This window comes from Podarcis gaigeae, assembly GCF_964106915.1.
Source record: "Podarcis gaigeae genome assembly, chromosome: 15".
In the NCBI taxonomy this organism is placed as follows: Eukaryota; Metazoa; Chordata; class Lepidosauria; order Squamata; family Lacertidae; genus Podarcis; species Podarcis gaigeae.
The window spans coordinates 29,441,142-29,459,775 of NC_139692.1; the positions used below are offsets into that span (position 1 = coordinate 29,441,142).

The 18,634-nt window shown below is 46.3% G+C and overlaps 1 protein-coding gene across 1 annotated transcript in view; it reads left to right on the forward strand.

Annotated features, from left to right (window-relative positions):
• Window positions 1-18,634, forward strand: part of PITPNM3 (PITPNM family member 3) — a 69,224-nt gene that overhangs the window by 18,532 nt on the left and 32,058 nt on the right. The window contains 3 exon segments of the mRNA XM_083714416.1: window positions 938-1,030; window positions 7,496-7,603; window positions 11,720-11,767. Coding sequence (XP_083570542.1) covers window positions 938-1,030; window positions 7,496-7,603; window positions 11,720-11,767 — 249 coding nt within the window.

Here is an 18,634-nt window from a genome sequence, read left to right on the forward strand (position 1 = left end):
CCGGGTTCGCTTCCCCACTCCTCCACATGCAGCTGCTGGGTGACCTTGGGCCAGTCACACTTCTCTGAAGTCTCTCAGAGTGTTTGTTGTGGGGGAGGAAGGGAAAGGAGATTGTTAGCTGCTTTGAGACTCCTTAAGGGGAGTGAAAGGCGGGATATCAAGTCCAAAGTCTTCTCTTCTCTTCTTCCTCCATGAATCTGTCTAATCCTTTTTAAAAGCAATCCAAGCTGAGAGCCATTATGCCTTCCTATGATAGTGAGTTCCACATTTTAACTCTGTGCTGCATGAGGAAGAGCTTTCTTATATCTGTCCTAAATCGTCCAATGATATTCTCTGGACGTCGTGGGCACCCTCAGGTGTCAATAAGGGATGAAATGGTAGCAGTTTTACTCAGCTGATTGATAGGTAAATTTGTATATATGAAAAATGGGGGGGAGGGGAATCCACTTAGTCCAGAAGTGGAAAAAGGTGTCCTTGAGGATGAAGGATAAGGATAAGGTGTGCCTTATTGTCCTCACATGTTCATGATTATTATTTGAACATTTACACCCCTGTGTTCAGCCAACAAGACTTCCAGAGTGGCTTACGTACAGTCATTTAAAACAAAGCAATCCCATTCTCCACAGGTTTGCTATATAAGAAAATACAACTTGCAAGGGAAAAGGCACAGGAACGGCAGAGGGGGGGGGGGGAAACCTTGGGTACCAATTTTTTAAGCAGCTGTTCTCATGTGGGGTGGGTGAGCAGGATCCTGGTGCTTGATGTTGGCCATTTCTTTAAGTCCTTGTATGAAAATAAGTTTAATTTCACGAGGCTGATTAATTGGGAGCACTTTTCATAGTGGATCAAAATGTTTTGTTTTGACTCCAGCGTTGCAGCCAAAAATCTGTTCACTCCTCTGACTTTTCTCTGTTTGTTTGGCTTTCTCCTTCTGCAGCTGATTTACGCCGGTTCAGCGCCCAGTGGCCCATGCACGGGATCCTGACTGACTCCGTGGAGAGCTCTGATGATGAGTTCTTTGATGCACGAGGTTGGTGTTCATGATGCTTACTTCCAGGCATCCAAAGTGTCTCTCAGGGCATCGTCCCCTTGCTCCATTTCCTAGAGGCCTTTGGTGCTTCCGCTGTCTGGTTCCTCTTGGACATCCTCAGCTGCCTTAGGCTGAGTCAGACCACTGGTCCATCCAGGTCAACAATATTATAAATGAAAATAATAGAAGTAGAAATACAAAAAAACAACAACAAAAAAACCCCAAAGCAAAACAGTGTGGTATATCTGGTCAGTGCAGTACTTAAGACCATTAGGAAAGTCAATTTTCACATTGTGCTGTGGAATGGGAGTCCTGTGTGACTGTATTTCATAGAATCATGGAATTGTGGAACTGGAAGGGACCATGAGTGTCCAATCCCCTGCAATGCAGAAAATGCAGCTAGAATCCCTGATAGGTGGCCATTCAAACTTTGTTGAAAACCTCCAGTGAATGAGAGTCTACTATCCTCTGAGGGTGTTTGTTTCACTGTTGAACAGTTCTTCCTAATGTGTAGTCGGAATTTCCTTTCTTATCATTTGACTCCATCAATTCAGGCCCTCCCCTTTGGAGAAAACAAGCTGGCTCCTTCTTCCCATGTGACAGCCCTTCAGGTATTTGAAGATGGTTCTCATGTCACCTCTCAGTCTTCTCCAGGCTAAACATCCACAACTCCCTCAACTGTTCCTCATAAGGCTTGGTTTCCAGGTCCTTGAGCCTGCTGGTCTCCCTCCTCTGCACATCTTCCAGCTTGTCAATGTCTTTTTAAAACTGTGGTGCCCAGAACTGGCCCCAGGACTCCAGGGATGGTCTGACCAAGGCAGAATGCAGTGGTACTATGATTTCCCTTGATCTAGACACTAGATTTCTGTTGTTGCAGCCTAAAATAGCATTAGCTCTTTTTTTTTTTTAGTGCTCCATCACACTGTTGACTCATGTTAAGCTTGTGGTAGACTAAGACCCCTAGATGTTTTCTGCATGTACTGATGTGAGAAGCCTTGAGGCCTTGTGAGTGTCTGTGTTGGCGGGGGGAGCTTTCCTTCATTGTCTATCTGACATGTCCATTGTGCAAAGAAGACTCCAGAATGAGGAGCCTCTCCAGTGCTCTTCCCCTTCTCTCTCCCCACCTCTTGGGAAGGAAAAATGCCCCCCCTCCAAAAAGCCCTTCTGCGACCTTAAAGTCCTTCCTTCTCACGGCAGCTCTTTTGAGGCTGCCCTTGCCAAACGTCCCACTGCTATTTCTGGAATTGCTCAACAACATCTATAATTTAAAAGCACCGATGGCATCTTTCCCTAGGCAGATGCCTGAACAGAGGCCCACCCAGGCTTTCCATGGAAACTAGAAGCACACAGTGACAGGAATGCTGTCAATATTTTGATGTTTCAAAAGACTCTTTTCTGTTAAATATTATTATTACAGTTCATCAGGGGAAGACAGTAATAGTTGCATTAATAAGGACTGGGTGTGATGCAGGTTTCCAGTCAAATTTTATTATTTGATGAGGGAGGACAAATGTCCTAATCTGGAATAAATGCCAGTGGGGGAGTCAGTTGTGTGTGCAGCTCCCAGACACAAACACACACACGAATTACATCTCTGGTGTAAGGTAAAGGTAAAGGGACCCCTGACCATTAGGTCCAGTCGTGGCCGACTCTGGGGTTGCGGCCGTCATCTCACTTCATTGGCCAAGGGAGCCAGCGGACAGCTTCCGGGTCATGTGGCCAGCATGACTAAGCCTCTTCTGGAGAATCAGAGCAGCGCACGGAAACACCGTTTACCTTCCCGCTGGAGCAGTACCTATTTATCTACTTGCACTTTGAGGTGCTTTCGAACTGCTAGGTTGGCAGGAGCAGGGACTGAGCAACGGGAGCTCACCCTGTTGCGGGGATTCGAACGGCTGACCTTCTGATCGGCAAGTCCTAGGCTCTGTGGTTTAACCCACAGTGCCACCTGCGTCTGGTCCTATTGATGGCTATAAGCTGGGATGGCTATGCTCTACAGCCACATGCTTTTGAATGCCAGTTGCTGGTGTGATAAGACTTTTAAGGTCTTAGGGCATTTTTTGTTTACAACACTGGAAACCACAGGAGGGGAGAGGGATTTGGTGCTCAGGTCCTGTTTGTCCGGTTTCCAGAAGAGGCACCTGGCTGGCTGCTGTGAGAACAGGAAGCAGATGGAGATAGGCCATTGGCCTGTGCCAGCCGGTTCTTTCTTACGATTACAGGCTGTTTCCAAATTGGGTCTTGGCTGTGAAACACCCATGCTGTGTTTACTCAGTTTTTGTGGGGCATACGCATGATGCAAAGGTGCTGACTCCTAGGAGCTGAGGCAGTTTTGGCCCCCTGAATACATTTTTTTGAGGGGACTGGGCTGCTTCAATATTCAGAGGATGACGCACGTTGTCAGGACATCGTGCAGTGTTGCATGTGTGATGTCAGGACGTGCCCCGATCCTCTGGAGAAGCTGGTGACACTTTGAAGAAAATGCCATTCTTTCAGGTTCTTCCTGTTCTTCCCCCACTCCAGAATTCAGAAGATAAGACTGTCAACAACCACTAGCCATGATGGTAGTGCTCTGTCTTTGAGGTCGGAGGAAGGATTGCTCCTGGTTGTATGATTCCCCAGTGGCGCCTCTGTTGAATGAAGGGACTCTTTTTTGAAGAGTGTTGTAAACAAAAATCTACCCTTTCCCCCTTATGGGGTATCCAAGAGCCCATATAGAGTCCTTACATAGGTTCCCTATAAGACCTCAAAATTCCTATCACAAGAGCCTTATAGCAGGAGGTCCCAACTCACCCAGCCTCCGGTCCTCAATAGTAGACAACCAGACGCCCCCAAGGGAAACCTGCAAGCAGACTGATATTTGAGCAAATGAAACAACCATTGCATTTCGTTTCTCAAGGAGGCCTCGAGCTCCTTGCAACAGGTCTAGCTGTTGTCCTTGGGTGCTGGAGCCCACCTGCCTTCTATTTTCTTCTTCTTCTTCTTCTGAATTTGCAGCTCCATGAGATTGGAAGGAAAAGGGGTTCCTGAGTCCTCATCCCTTTTCTGCCTTCCTTGCTGTTGACTCTTGAGCGGCGAACACAAAGGGCCTAGAGGGGTTCCGCTTCCAAAGTGGCATTTTCTGGCTTCAAAACACCTGATCGGATGTGCAGACATTTGCCTCCTTTTAAAATCTTCCCCAAGTGTTGGGAAGGGAGGGGGATCCGTCATCCATATTCATGAATGCAATGGCTGAGATGGTGATAATTGCAGCAGGAAGGAAATGCTTTGGGCTTGGTAGACAAACCACCCAACAGAGGAGTCAGAGATTTGCCTGGGATGAGGCTGCCTTTCCGCATTGTTGCCTCTTGGAGCCAAGCCAGGCCCAGGATGACAAAGACAATTAACAGGGGATTTTTCTTGTTGTGTTTCGTTATGTAAATAGCATCTGTGGAGAAGCCTGAGCTGCTGGGGGGGGCAGCATGGTGGTGGGGAGAAGTTTAACTCTCCCTCTCCCAGCCATGGGCTCGACAAATACCCTCTCAGAAGCTGTTATTTACCCAGTGGCGTAGCGTGGGTTGTCAGCACCCGGGGCAAGGCAAGTAATTTGCACCCCCTAACCCGTGGATTTGCACCCCCTAACCCTAACCCCCAGATGTTGCGCCCGGTGCGGCCGGCCCCCCCTGCACCCCCACGCTACGCCACTGTATTTACCTGTCAATGAAACCTTTCATTGGCACCAATAGAGGAGGAATAATAGAACCAGTGAATTGTCGAGTTCCACAGCATACCCTCCAACATTTCTCTGATGAAAATAAGAACATCCCTTTCCATAATGATGATGGTGATGGTGATGATGCCAATAATAATAATAATAAATTCTCTGGGTAGCTTCCAACACACAAAATGTAATAAAACTATATAGGGCTGCCTTTAGATGACTTCTAAAGGTTAAACCACAGAGCCTAGGGCTTGCCGATCAGAAGGACGGGGTGAGCTCCCGTTGCTCGGTCCCAGCTCCTGCCAACCTAGCAGTTCGAAAGCATGTCAAAGTGCAAGTAGATAAATAGGTACCACTCCGGCGGGAAGGTAAATGGTGTTTCCGTGTGCTGCTCTGGTTCGGCAGAAGCAGCTTAGTCATGCTGGCCACATGACCCGGAAGCTGTACGCCGGCTCCCTTGGCCAATAAAGCGAGATGAGCGCCGCAACCCCAGAGTCGGCCATGACAGGACCTAATGGTCAGGGGTCCCTTTACCTTTACCTTAAAGGTTGTATAGTTATCTCCTTGGGTCTGGGGTCACATAACTCCATACCCTCCAACATATCTCCCATGAAAATAGGGACATCCTACCATACCCTCCAACATTTCTCCTTAGGGAATTCCTAAGGAAAAGCAGGACCTTCTAGGATCAAATCAAAAACTGAGCTTCTGTAAATTTGGGGTGTCCCTGGAAAATAGGGACACTTGGAGAGTCTGCCACATTAGTCATCTAGTTTGGCCTCCTGCAATGCAGGAATTGCTGCTAAAGAATCCCTGACAGATGCCATCCAACCTCAGAAACCTCCAATGAAGGAGAGTCCACACATTCATTGGGAGTCTGGGGTCGAATGGCTTTTACCCTTAGAAAGTTCATTCTAATGTTTAGTCAGAATCGCCTTCTTGTCATTTGAATCCATCAATTTGGGTCCTGCTCCCTGGAGCAGCACAGAACAAACTAGCTCCAACTCCCATGTGGCAGCCCTTGAGGTATTTGAAGATGACTCTGACATCACCTCTCAGTTTCTCTTCTCCAGGCTAAACTTGTGCAACTCCCTCAACCATCAGGGTGTTGTAAACTCGCCTCCTCAGTGTATCAGTCTAAATTGCAGTTTGCACACAGTTGATGGTAGCAGCCTTGAACTTCAATAAAGGGGGATAGAGATCTATTTATTTTTAATTCAGGGGAATGTGTATATCTCACTTAATCCTCCATTAACATCGCCGTCTCTTACAAATTGCACTGAAGTTCAGCCAAGAATACCCACTACAATTAACCCAGAACAGTGAAACGTACAAATGATAACACGACCTGTAACAAATATCCTCAGAGAAAGATTTTGTATTTTATTACCTGTGTTGTTTTAATTAGGGGTAAGGTGCATTAAGTCCTGGTCTGGGAAAACCGTGGGGTAATAATAATAATAATAATAATAATAATAATAATAATAATGCTGCCCCCAAAGCATGGCTGCCCATGTGAATGCCTTGTGAGTGGCACCCAGCTCTGTGCCAGCCTTGCCCATGTGGCATCCTCTCTCTAGTGCTGCAGGGCTAACATCCTAAGGGGTGTTGTGAAGGAGATGCAGTGGGTGTCTGGGCCTCCTGTTTGTTTATTTATTTATTTCATAAAATTTACACGCCGCTAGCTTGCAAGAAGAACTTCAGATTTGCTTACGAAAAACAGGTAAAACCATAAAGTTAGTAGTGAGAAAAATAACCAGCAATAATTCAGAACATTCAAAAAGTTAAAATAACAATAGACTGAAAAGAGATAAGAGACTCACACTCACTTTCAAAATATCTGGGTATGTGTGCGTCTTAAAAAGAATGTTTTTAGCAGGCACCAAAAAAAAACAAACCACCTCAAAAACAATGAAGGCACCTTCTAGACATCAATAGGCATGGAGTTCCAAAGTGTAGGTGCTGTCACACTGAAAGATGGATGGATTTCCTACAAATGCTGAACAGGTATTATGTGGTACCCATAGCAGTGCCAGTTCCACCAACTGAAGTGGTTGAGTCAGCTTATATAAGGGATAAGGTGATCTCTTGAGTAAAGTGGTTCCAAATTGTTAAGGGTTTTATATAATAATAGTGTTTTACACATACAGGGGATGCAGTGATGCTCTTGCTGTACTCTTGCAAAGGATCCTGGAGGAAGAAATTTAAGGAATATTTAGTAAAATGCAATAATATAATATATATTATTATTCTTATTATATAATATATAATATAAGAAGAAATACTTGCAAGAACTAAATTTGTTTTAGGATTAAATTATGTTGAAAGTATAAGATGATGGATTGAGAATATTATGAAAAGAAAGGAAGTTAGTAATCTGAGCAAGTTAACATTGTTAGAAGTGGATATTGGAAAATTGCTAAAATGAAATTTAATGGAAATCAGTCAGGAAGGATTTGAGGAAGTCACCTAAAATGGATTGAATTTGGATTTTTAACGCTAAGAAATTTTGAATGTATGTTTGTTTATATATGTGTGTGTATGTGTGCTTGTTATTTGTTTGTTATTTTGTGTTGTGTTAAAAATGGAAAACTAATAAAAAAATTTGAAGAAAAAAAAGGATCCCGGAGGAGACCCTCCACTTTCTGATCGTGTGGTCAGGCCACGCATCCCCACCACGACCTGCTTTAGTCTCAGTGAAGCCGTCCTGGCTCTGGTACCCATGCCATTGTGCTGAAATGTGATGCCGTTTTCTCTCACCGCAGAGGAGGTGGCGGAAGGGAAGAGTGCGATTCTCCTGGGGATGAGCCAGTGGAACTCCAACGACCTGGTGGAGCAGATTGAGACCATTGGGAAGCTGGAGGAGAACCAAGGTAACACTGAGTCACGTGCAACGCCCCCTCTCTGACCCCACCTTCAGGGTTGGAAAAGTTTCAGAAAAGGGGAGGATCAAGGGGATGGAGCGACTCCCCTAAGAGGAAAGGTTGCAGCATCTTTTCAGTTTGGAGAAAGTGGCGAAGTGATAGAAGTTTATAAAATTCTGCATGGCATGGAAGAAGTAGACAGAGAAAAGTTTTCCTCCATCTCTTTTAACACTAGAACTCGTGGCCGTACAATGAAACAGAAAGTTGCGAGTTTCAGGGCAGATAAAAGGGAAGGAGTTCTTCCTGCCGCGCAGAGTTAAACTATGGAACTCCCTGCCACAGGAGGCAGTGATGGCCACCAAATTGGATGGCCTTAAAAGAGGGTTGGACAAGTTCATTGAGTACAATAAGGCTACCAGTGGCTACTAGAGATGATTTGGTCATGGAGATTATGGAAGTGGGGGACTATTGATGGCTACCAGCCATGGTGGCCATGCTCTGCCTACACAGCAGGAGGCAGTAATGCTTCTGGGTACCAGCTGGGTACCAGTTGCTGCTTGTGGGTTTCACACAGGCTTCTGGGTGGCTGCTGTAAGGACAGGATGCTGGATTAGCTGGGCCTGATCCAGCAGAGCCCAGGAAGGCTATTCTCATGCTCTTAACACCTGGAGGGTCCCCAGTTGGCAAACACTGCTCTCATTCTCTATAGCAATTGGGAGCCCAGTTTGATGCTGATGCTGCTCTGTTGCCCGGCGACCAAAGTGGCATGATGCTCTTCCGCAGCGGCTCCCTGCTCCTCATAGCTCAGGCTCAAGACCAGCCTCTGCAACCTGCCTATGATTGCGGATCACAGCTCCCCACTCAACAAATCAACTCTCAAAGGCTTCCAGCTACAATCTTGACCCTTGTCTTCCTGCTTCACACCTGCCAGCTCTTCCTAATGTTTAGTCAGAATCTCCTTCCTTGTCATTTGAATACGTTGGCTTGGGTCCTCCCCTCTGGAGCAGCAGAAAACAAGGTTGCCCCATCTTCCTTGTGGAAGCCCTTCAGATATTTGAAGATGGCTTTATTATGTCACCTCCCAGGCTTCTCTTCTTCAGGTTAAACATCCCAAACTCCCTCCACCATTCCTCATCAGGTTTGGTTTCCAGACCCATGGCAATCTTTGTCAATTAGCTTAGAATTAGATACCTTTTCCAAGTGATGCACTTCCGATAATAAGCTGCTTTGCTGTTTTCTTGCTCTACAAGCCCCTGTCTGTGTGAATCAACAGATTAGTACCCTAACACAAATTTTGTGCACACTAAAGACCTCCAATCAGTTATTGGGCTCTGTTTCAATATGCTGGAGAGAGTAGCATTTGCTGCTCTCTTGTCACTGCTTAGAGTTCTTCTTCCTCCTCCTGCTGGCATGTTAGCTGACTGTCATGGGTTCCGCACAGGCCAGGCAGCATCTTCAAGGCTGCTAAACATAATTAGTGGGTATGTGTGTGTTGTGTGTGGGGGGGGAGTGTGATCTGTTTCACGCTGCCCTTGATGATGGCCAGGATCAAGTGCTTGCCTGCTAATTTATCTCAATCAAGACTGGATGATTCATAGGCTTTCCTTTTTTTCTTTGCTGAGAAAAGACGGTTTCTCTGCATCCCAAGCTTTTCTCGCCTCTTGACAGCAGGCAAGGTGGGGCATGGGGGAAGCAGATTAATCTGACAAGGAACAGAGCCATTTAGCGGGGAATGACAGGGCTGAGAACCTCAGATCTGGCTTCCCTCTGGGAGTTGTGTCGTCATTGCAATGCAAGCCTCTTAGGGAATGAAGCCTGCAAATGGTGCATTTATCTCTCTTTTGTGTCCCATCATGTGTGGGTTGTGTAATAGCCTATCAAGTCTTAAATCTGGCTGTGAGGTGGAGCAGGATTGTGTTCGGTCTTAAATCTGGATCTTAAACCTGGCTACGAGGTGAAGCAGGTTCATACTGGCTTTGTATTCTAAGGACCAGAATTCGGTGCCCTTCTTGCTCATAGAGCAGAACAGGGCTGCCTGGGGTCCAACAAGCATCTCCCAGCCTAATTGATCTTCCAGCTTGCCATAGGGTGAGGGTGTCTTACTCTCTAAGAACAACAGCCTTCCCCACTCCAGCGCTGTGGATCTGGGGCAGCACCCTTTCCATCCTTAGGTACCCACAAGGTGGAATTGCCTACCACAGACTAGATAATATTGTGACATTTCTGCTGGAGACATTGTGCGTGGCGGCAGGGAATTCTCTGCTTGCTGCTAACAGAGCCTGGAGGAAAGCAGCAGGGGAGAGACTAAAGTGTGTGTGTGTGACTCAGTGAGTGAGTGAGTGAGTGAGTGAGTGAATGATTGAATCCCTCTTTCACTTCCTGGGCTTTGCATCGATAACAATGTATCCTCTGAATGTACATATTTCATGGATTTATTTTATTTTTATTTTTCATAGAGCAGAGACCTAAGGAAAGGTAATTGACGCCGTCATAAAAAAGCATGGCGTAATTTTTGATGCAAAAATTACTTTTTGCTATTACTAATAATTATGAAGCCATACTAATCGTTAGTGGCACCAGTCTGGTTGATTCTTAAGTGGGCTGTTTTTGTAGTGCTCCACAATAAGAGCCCTGCTGGATCAGGCCAGTATCCCAACGAGCTCACCTGAATGCATGATATGGGAAACACACATGGTCAGAGACAGCGATGCTTCTGAATGCCATTTTCTGGAACCGCAGGAGGGGAGAGGGCTCTTGTGCTCAAGTCCTGCTTGCAAGTTTTCCACTGAGGGCATCGGGTTACCCACTGTCAAAAGACGATGCTGCATTAGCTGGACCGTTGGCCTGATCCAGCAGGCTATTTATTATTAGGTTCTTATGATGATGGCCCGTGTGGACCACCTACACTTGGAGGGGCCCTGGGCCGGTTTTAAAACCACCCAAACCAGTAGCCACCACTGTATTTTGGATGGGTGGTTATCCACTTAATTACACATTGTGCAGTAGGGTCCTTTCTTCTGTCTCTCCTGAGCTTGTGTGGCTCTGAGCTGTCTGTTTCTACCCATCCACCCACCCACCCTCACTGCTTCCCATTTGCATCACCCTATCTTTATTCCTCATGATAATTAGTATAATTGTATGGCCTTTCAGGAGTCCCAGTGATGCAACTGCCACATTGGTTTGGGTGGGAGATGGAGGTTAGTGGTGGGGGAGGCAGGAAAGTCCCTTCCTGGAGCAGCCAAGCTTTGTCATGGGCTTGGAAGGTCAGATTTGGAGCTTGAAACTTGGACCCAATGTGGGTGGAATATAGCTCCTTATGGAGCACTTACAGTAGCTCACTATCAGAGGATGATAAGAGGAATAACAAACATGGATTTGGCTCCGTGTGCTCTCAATTTATATCATTTATTAACAATAGTGCAATAATCTCCCTCCCATCTCAGTCATAACAACCACTCTGGAGAAATTATCTTAATACTCTAAACTGAAGAATACCCTGCGGATTTGAGCTTAAACTGTCATGTGAAAGATTTTCCAGGTCTGTTTTGATGTCATATGGATGACTGCATTCACGGCTTAACATCTGTGCATGCATTTGTCCTGGAATGACACTTAAAAAGGTAAAGGGACCCCTGACCATTAGGTCCCGTCATGGACGACTCTGGGGTTGTGGCGCTCATCTCGCTTTATTGGCCGAGGGAGCCGGCGTACAGCTTCCGGGTCATGTGGCCAGCATGACTAAGCCTCTTCTGGCGAACCAGAGCAGCGCACGGAAACACCGTTTACCTTCCCGCCGGAGTGATACCTATTTATCCACTTGCACTTTGACATGGTTTCAAATTGCTAGGTTGGCAGGAGCAGGGACCGTTGCGGGGATTTGAACCGCCGACCTTCTGATCAGTGGTTTAACCCACAGCGCCACCCACGTCCCAGATGACACTTAATGCTTGGTAATTGTTTAAAAACCTTTCAATAAAATTTGTAATAATAATAATAAAGAGTTTGGAGCTTGAAAGTGTCTGGGAGGGAGAGCACTTTGTGGCTCAGCAGATGCAACATAGAGGTTGTTTTCTTGTACTCTGGCCAAGAGATGCTAACTTTGTCCCTCTTGCTTCCCTCTGGCAGGCGAAGATCCATCCTTCTGCTCATCTGGAGTCCTGCAGGAAAAACAAAGTGAGTCCTGGTGCTTTTTTACTTTTTTTTTTAAAAAAACCTCCTCCTCCTCTTTTCCTCCAGAGGGTTCATTCTTGTATTTGAATTTCAAATGGTAACTGGGATTAAAGCCATTGTAATGCTCTTTTCTAAGGCCATCTGGAGGCCAAAATCAGATTTTATTTGAGCCCCTTCCTCGGGATTATGAAGTTGGTTATTTATGACTTGAAAGCCGTGTTTTGGTGGTTCTGCCTCCCCTTTGGTTTAGGGAAGTTTTTAATGACTGATGTTTTAATGTATTTTTAATCTTTTGTTGGAAGCTGCCCAGATGGGCAGGGTAAAAAGAGGTTGTTGTTGTTGTTTTGTTATTTACAGCCCCAGATGCTCTTTTTGTTATGTGTATGTGTGTGGGGGGGAGCCCAGGCTTGAGCCTGCACAGGCTCCAAAGCTCCGCCCCCCGCCCCCCCTGGCACCTTCATTTAACAAGCCTCTCAAATAGAAAAAGTGGTCTTTAGAGTTTGTGATGTATGGTGTGGGGCAGGCCATGGGTCAGGGCAGTTGCAGATTTCAAGACTCGGTGCTCCTCCAGACAACCTGTTTATTGGGTATTTATCCTGAGTTGCTTATACAGAGGTTAAACTCTGCCTGTCCTTTAGTGAGCATTCATTGTGATTTGTTTACAGGGCAGTTGTATTAGTATTATTATTATTATTGCAATATAAAAAACAAATTTATTAAAATACAGATAATAGAAACAGGACAACACTGTTCAGAGTCTTTTCCTTAAAAGCAGTCCATCTCCCAAAGCCTGCCAGAATTAAGAAAGGGATAACAGGGAGGGAGGGAGCCCTTTAGCTTCTCTAGGGATGGGGTTCCAAAGCCTGGGAGCAGCCACCGAGAAGGCCCTGTCCCGTGTCTTCACCAAGCGCAGTGTGCGGTTACACATGTCAGAACATTTTCCCACCACTTTGCTCTTGTGGCTAAAGCAGTCCTTGAATCGTCAAATGCCGCCCTCACTCACATCCCATGTCACCTTCACTCTTATCGTTGTACAAAGCAAAATTCATTATGCTCAGTCCCAAAGCCAAGCTTTATTGATCTCTCTAACACGAAGGTCCACAGGGAGCTGCTCCGAAACAGGCTCTCTGTGGCTGCAGAGTTGGTGCCAAAGGCCTGCGCTTCTATAAAGTGGGCAGATTGCAGGCTGGGCAGCACTGATTCTGGGGGCTTCCCAGCTCCCACCCCCCTCACACGCCACTTTGCTCTTTCTCTCTGTCTGTCTCACAGTAACCTGTAAGCATTTCTATCTTCCACCAGGTTTTTCTTTTTAAATATATATTTTTTTATCACTTGCTAATAGGAACCATATGCCCACAGCCGCATGCAGGTTTATTTCTCTTTGACAGATTTGTTGTCATAAACAGCCAGCAACAGTGCAACAGATGGCAGGGAAACGGGTCTGATTTCATTGGGGAATGCGAGAATGACACGCTTTCTCCCCCCCCGCCCCCTCCACCCCGGTGCCGTTCGTTAGCATCGGCTTGTTAATTCTCAATTGTTGGCAATTCTTTTCCTTTTAAAAAACAAACATAAGAAGAGCTGAAAAGGACTTTGTGAGGCACTGAGCGATTATTTCCCCCTTCCCACGCACCCATACATAAGCAGCAGCAAGAATCTTAACCTTCAATGACTGAGCATTTTGGGTAGGATGTGTGGTTTGGAGAGACCCATAAGAGGGCTGGTTAGAGGGGTAGTAGGTGGGTGGAGGTGCTTTTGACCGAAGGGCTGGATCCAGGCCTGCTGCTCTGGTCAAATGCTTGACTACTCCTTGCAAAGCTATCTGCCCCCCTCCCTAGGCAGCCTGCCTGCTCTGTCTCCCCTGCAGCCAGGAAGGTCTCTTACAAATGGGCATATAGAGGTGAAACTCGAAAAATTAGAATATCATGGAAAAGTTCATTTATTTCAATAATTCAACTTAAAAGGTGAAACTAATATATGAAATAGACTCATGACATGCAAAGCAAGATATGTCAAGCCTTTATTTGTTATAATTGTGATGATTGTGGCGTACAGCTGATGAAAACCCCAAATTAACAATCTCAGAAAATTAGAATATTGTGAAGAGGTGCAGTAGCTATTCAATCCATAGCACCTGCAATGGGTTCCTGTACAACCTTAAGAACATAAGAGCCTGTTGGATCAGGCCAATAGCCTATCTAGTCTGGTATCCTGTTATCACAGTGGCCAACACAGATGCCTGTGGGAAACTAGCAGAAGAACACTCTCCTCTCCTGTGGTTTCCAGCAGCCGGCACTCAGACGCAGTACTGCCTCTAGCCATGGAGGCAGAACAATAGCCATCATTGCTAGAAGCCACTGATAGCCTTATTATCACCAATGAGTGTCTGATCTTCTTTTAAAGTAACCCAAATAGATGACATGACCTTCATGATCTCCTGTTAGAGCAAGTTCCTTTTTTAAAAAAAAAAAATTATTGAAATTTCAAAAAATTACAAAAAGAAAAAAAATACAAAATACAGAAAAATAAAAACAATTAAAAACAAGTCAATCTTTCCATGTCTTATCTTTCATTTGCTTGTTTCCTTGACCTCCTCACACCTCCCTTTTTTGTGTTCTAGTTCAATTAGTTATTTCAGCAAATCCTTTCCATCTTTGTTTTTATCTTAATAATTTATCTTAATATATTGTAACTTTACATTCTCACCTGTTAACAATCCATTTTTACTTAATCCTTTATAACATTACTGCTAAAACCACATAACTTCATTCCAGCATCCTTCTAACATTCCTTAATTTTACAATGTTTCTGTAGATAGTCTTTAAATTTCTTCCAATCTTCTTCTACCGACTCTTCTCCCTGGTCTCGGATTCTGCCAGTCATTTCCGCCAGTTCCATGTAATCCATCAACTTCATCTGCCATTCTTCCCGGGTGGGTAGATCTTGTGTCTTCCAACTGTTAGAGCAAGTTCCACAGTTTAATAGTACACTTTTATAAACTTCTATCATGCTGCCTTTTACTTGCCTTTTCATCAACCTTCTTGCCTGATGGCTCTCAGCTTCTCTGCAGCAGGCAAGACAGACAATTAGTCCTTGTCCCCCTGTGGAGCAATGGATGCTTTATGAAGCCCAGCTCCTGGGATGGTCTGCAGCAGCAGTAGCTAGGGCTAGGAGGAGGAGCAAGGGGTGGCTGGACCCCACAAGCCTGGAATTCCCAAACCAGAAACTCCAGAGAAGCTCTTTCTTGCATCTGATTCCCTTAAGAGGCGAGCCCCCTCCTACACCAGCCCCCTGGGATATCCTACGGATGCCAGGCAGCAAGTGACCAGAGCTGGCTCAGGGCATGAGGGCTGCTGCCCCTTTAAGGATATTTGTTTCTCAGAGAGGAAAAAATGTCTTCCTTGGAGCTGGGAATTCTTTTGGGCAAGTGGCTCCCTCCAAGAGATCTGTCCGAGGTCCTGAAATCCTGGCAGGCTCTGTCCATAGTCCTGAAAACTTCACTGACACCCCCAAAGGGATCTGTCCGTGGTCCTGAAAGCATCGCTCTGTCCAGCCACTGGACCTTGGTTTATCTGCTAATCTTCATCTCAAGGATCAGGAGCACCACTTTGGAATGGGCACCTTGCCAATACCAGGTCTCTCCAGACATCTGTGGGTGCTGTCCTTTCCCCAAGACAGGATGTGGAGCAGATCACCAGATATTGTGGAGAGGTCCTGCCTTGCAAGCCAGACTGGCTTTACCAAAGGCCAGGCACTTTGTGACTCCTGTAACTTGTGATGTCCTTCATGTATTATCGCACGGAGGTGGGTGGGTATGCTGTGTTGCTGGACTGCATGAAGACCTGTTACTGTGTGGGCAGGACCAGCTCTTCCCTCTCAATTGTTGCCCAGGATAGGAAGGAATGGCGAGCGGGCATGCTTGCACCTCCACTCCCCCCAAAATGCTGGGCCTCTGCTATGACTTTTAAAGGTCACCTCTGTTAGTTCTCGATGCTGTACAGTTGACTGCTACTTTCTGCCACGTTCCTAGTCCAGGGGAGGAGTGGCCGATTCTGCCATCTGCTGTGCAAAATGGTCCTCCCAAACCTAGCAGAGAGTAGCTGCATTTGACCTTCTGCTTCCCTCCCCAGGAAATGCGTGTGGGGTCTGGTTTGTTGTTGTTGAGGGCCTCCTTCCCTTGGAGGGGTGGTGGTGTAGTGGTCAGAGTGCTGGACCGGTAACTGAGGAGACCAGGGTTCAAATGCAACTTTGATCTCCATGAAGGAAAAATGGAATATAAACGCAACAAATAATAAATCCTGGCAGGGGGCCAGAGCCTTTCTTTCCTCTCCTCCTCCTATCCCTATACCTCCCCTTTTGCTACCTACCTGCCTGAAATTAACTTGAGAGCCATAGGGCTCCCCACTTCTTTCTTCCAGATACCATTAGTCCAAATCTCCCCCTGTAGTTTTTACTATTTTCTTCCCACAAAAAGAGCCTGGCATGTTTCTCCCATGCAGGGCTTTGCTGTGCCAGCCCTGCAGCAGGATCTCTACTATTGAGTACAGATCCCCCTGGGGAGTTCCTTTTTTCCCCTTGCAAAGAAAAGAGGAAAAAGAAATTCCAGTTTTCCTGGCTGTGATTCATAAGCCAGTTTTAGAGCATCTTGTTCTCTAGGGTAGAATCCTTGCCTTGTCCCTGTTTTCTACCTACTAGCATCCCAGTTGGAGGTCAGGGAGCCTTTGGAACAGGTTCTGAATTGCTCCCTGCAAGTTACATGAAATGGGGAGATGCAATTTTGCCTTTGCAGCAAAGATTAGTTTTCCTATTCCATTCATTGGTGGCTCAAGTCGGGCTTATTTAATGAGGCTGCTCCCTGTTAACTCAACCCCCCTTCAGCCTCTGCATGAAAGGAGAAGGTTTCATTGAGGCAGGAGTTCCACACTGGGCTTAACATTCTCTTGAATTCTTCTTCATGCACTGCATGGTTAAACTGTGGAACTCGCTTCTGCAAGAGTCGGTGATGGCCACCAACTTTGAAAGAGGATTGGACCATTAAAGGAGGAGAGGGCTATTGAAAGCTGCCAACCATGATGGCTATTCTCTGCCTCCACAGTCAGAGGCAGAAATGCTTCTGAATACCACAGGAGAGGAGATGGCTATTGTGCTTGGATCCTGCTTGTGAGTTTTCCACAAGCATCTGGCTGGCCACTGTGAGAACAGGATGCTGGACAAGATGAGTCATTGGCCTGATCCAGCAGCCTCATCTGATCTCCTTGTGATGGTAGAGTAAACGGGCGCCCTTTGGGGGCTCTTCTTATGGAGGTCTATTGTGAGAGCAGAACCTCCATGCCCAGGGACAGTCTACCTCTGAATACTGTGCAACGGAGAACTATTGGATAGTGCTCTTCTGCTTGTCCTGCTTTGCAGACTTCCCATACTGGGAATCTGGTTGGCCACTGTGAGAACAGGATGCTAGACTAGATGGCCCCCCTTTGGCCTGATCCAATAGGCTCTGCTTACATTCTTATGAGGAGTAGAGGTTTCCCCAGGAAGCACTGCTGCCTCTCAGCCACTCAGATCTTTCTCTCCATGGCCTGAAGCTCTTCTGAGAAATCTTAGCAGAGACATTTTTCTTGTTATCTACAAATGCCTTAGGAAGCCATGGAGGCAGGTTGCCTGGAATGTGGAATAAGGTCTATGTTTTCTGATTAAGCACGGCTCTTCCATTTTGGGTGGCGCCATCCCTGTCTAGCTGATTGCTGTCTTGATGGTTGAAGGCTGGCTGGCTAACGTGTTAAGACAGGGAGGCCTGGGCCTTGTCACTCAGGAGGGTTGGGTAGGCCGTTGATGACTCAGCCTTGCTCAAGAGTGGTGGGTGGTGGTGGTGCTGCCCCCATGGGCTGAGAAACTCTTGCCTTTCTGCCCCCTGGAGCAGTCACTGCCTCTCAGCCTAACCTCCTTTACAGGGTTGTTGTGGGGATTAAATGAGGAAGGGGAGGACCATGTCAGCCACCTTGATCCTCCTAGCAGGAGAAAGGTGGGGTGTAAATGCAGTAATAGAATAGATCAGAACAGAGTTAGCCAATGGGATGCCCTCTAGATGTTCTTGGACTGCAACTCCCATGGTCCCTGACTGCTGGTCCTGCTGGCCACAGGGAACTGGACACCACATATGTAGAGGACACCACATTTGCTACCCTTGCTCTGGAGAAGCAGCACAACTGAGGAACGACCACTTATCAGCCAGCAGAGGAGTTGCCTGGAGCAGCCAAGCATTCTTGTGGGAAGAAGGAAAGGTAACTGAGCCTGGCCAGTGTTATCTGAAATTGTAGGTGCTCTTAGTTTGGTTTACCTTTGGTCAGGAGGTCAACTTTTCCTCCAGGTCATAGAACTACAAGACTGGACAAGATGCTGTCCTCCTCCTCTTCTTTTTCTTCCTCCCCCCTCTCCCATCTTCCTCGCAGGGCCTGGCATGTTTCAAAGCTTGCTGTGGTTCTTCCCTCCCCAGATCTGTATTGTAAACAACATCAACGCCAACAAAAAAACAGCAACCTCTCAAACAAGTCCATATCCAATCAGGACTTTCCCCCCTGCTGTTTGAATGGAGGACTCTCATCCACGTGCTGAGTTCTACCTTCTGTGTGGGATTTTAATTTACCTTCTTTGCTCCCATAGTTTGTATAATGATGTAATTAGCATAACTTGCAGTAATGACAGTATAAAGGCTGCCAAGGAAAAACTGGCAAAAAGCTGGAGCCTCACCTGGGAGCCTCTTTGAGTCCTACTAAGTCTCTTTTATAATTTTACCTCATTAAAACTCCTCCAGTAAACAGAACAACACATCATTTCCCTCATAATCAGCTTCATTCAGGCAGCTAATGAAATCAC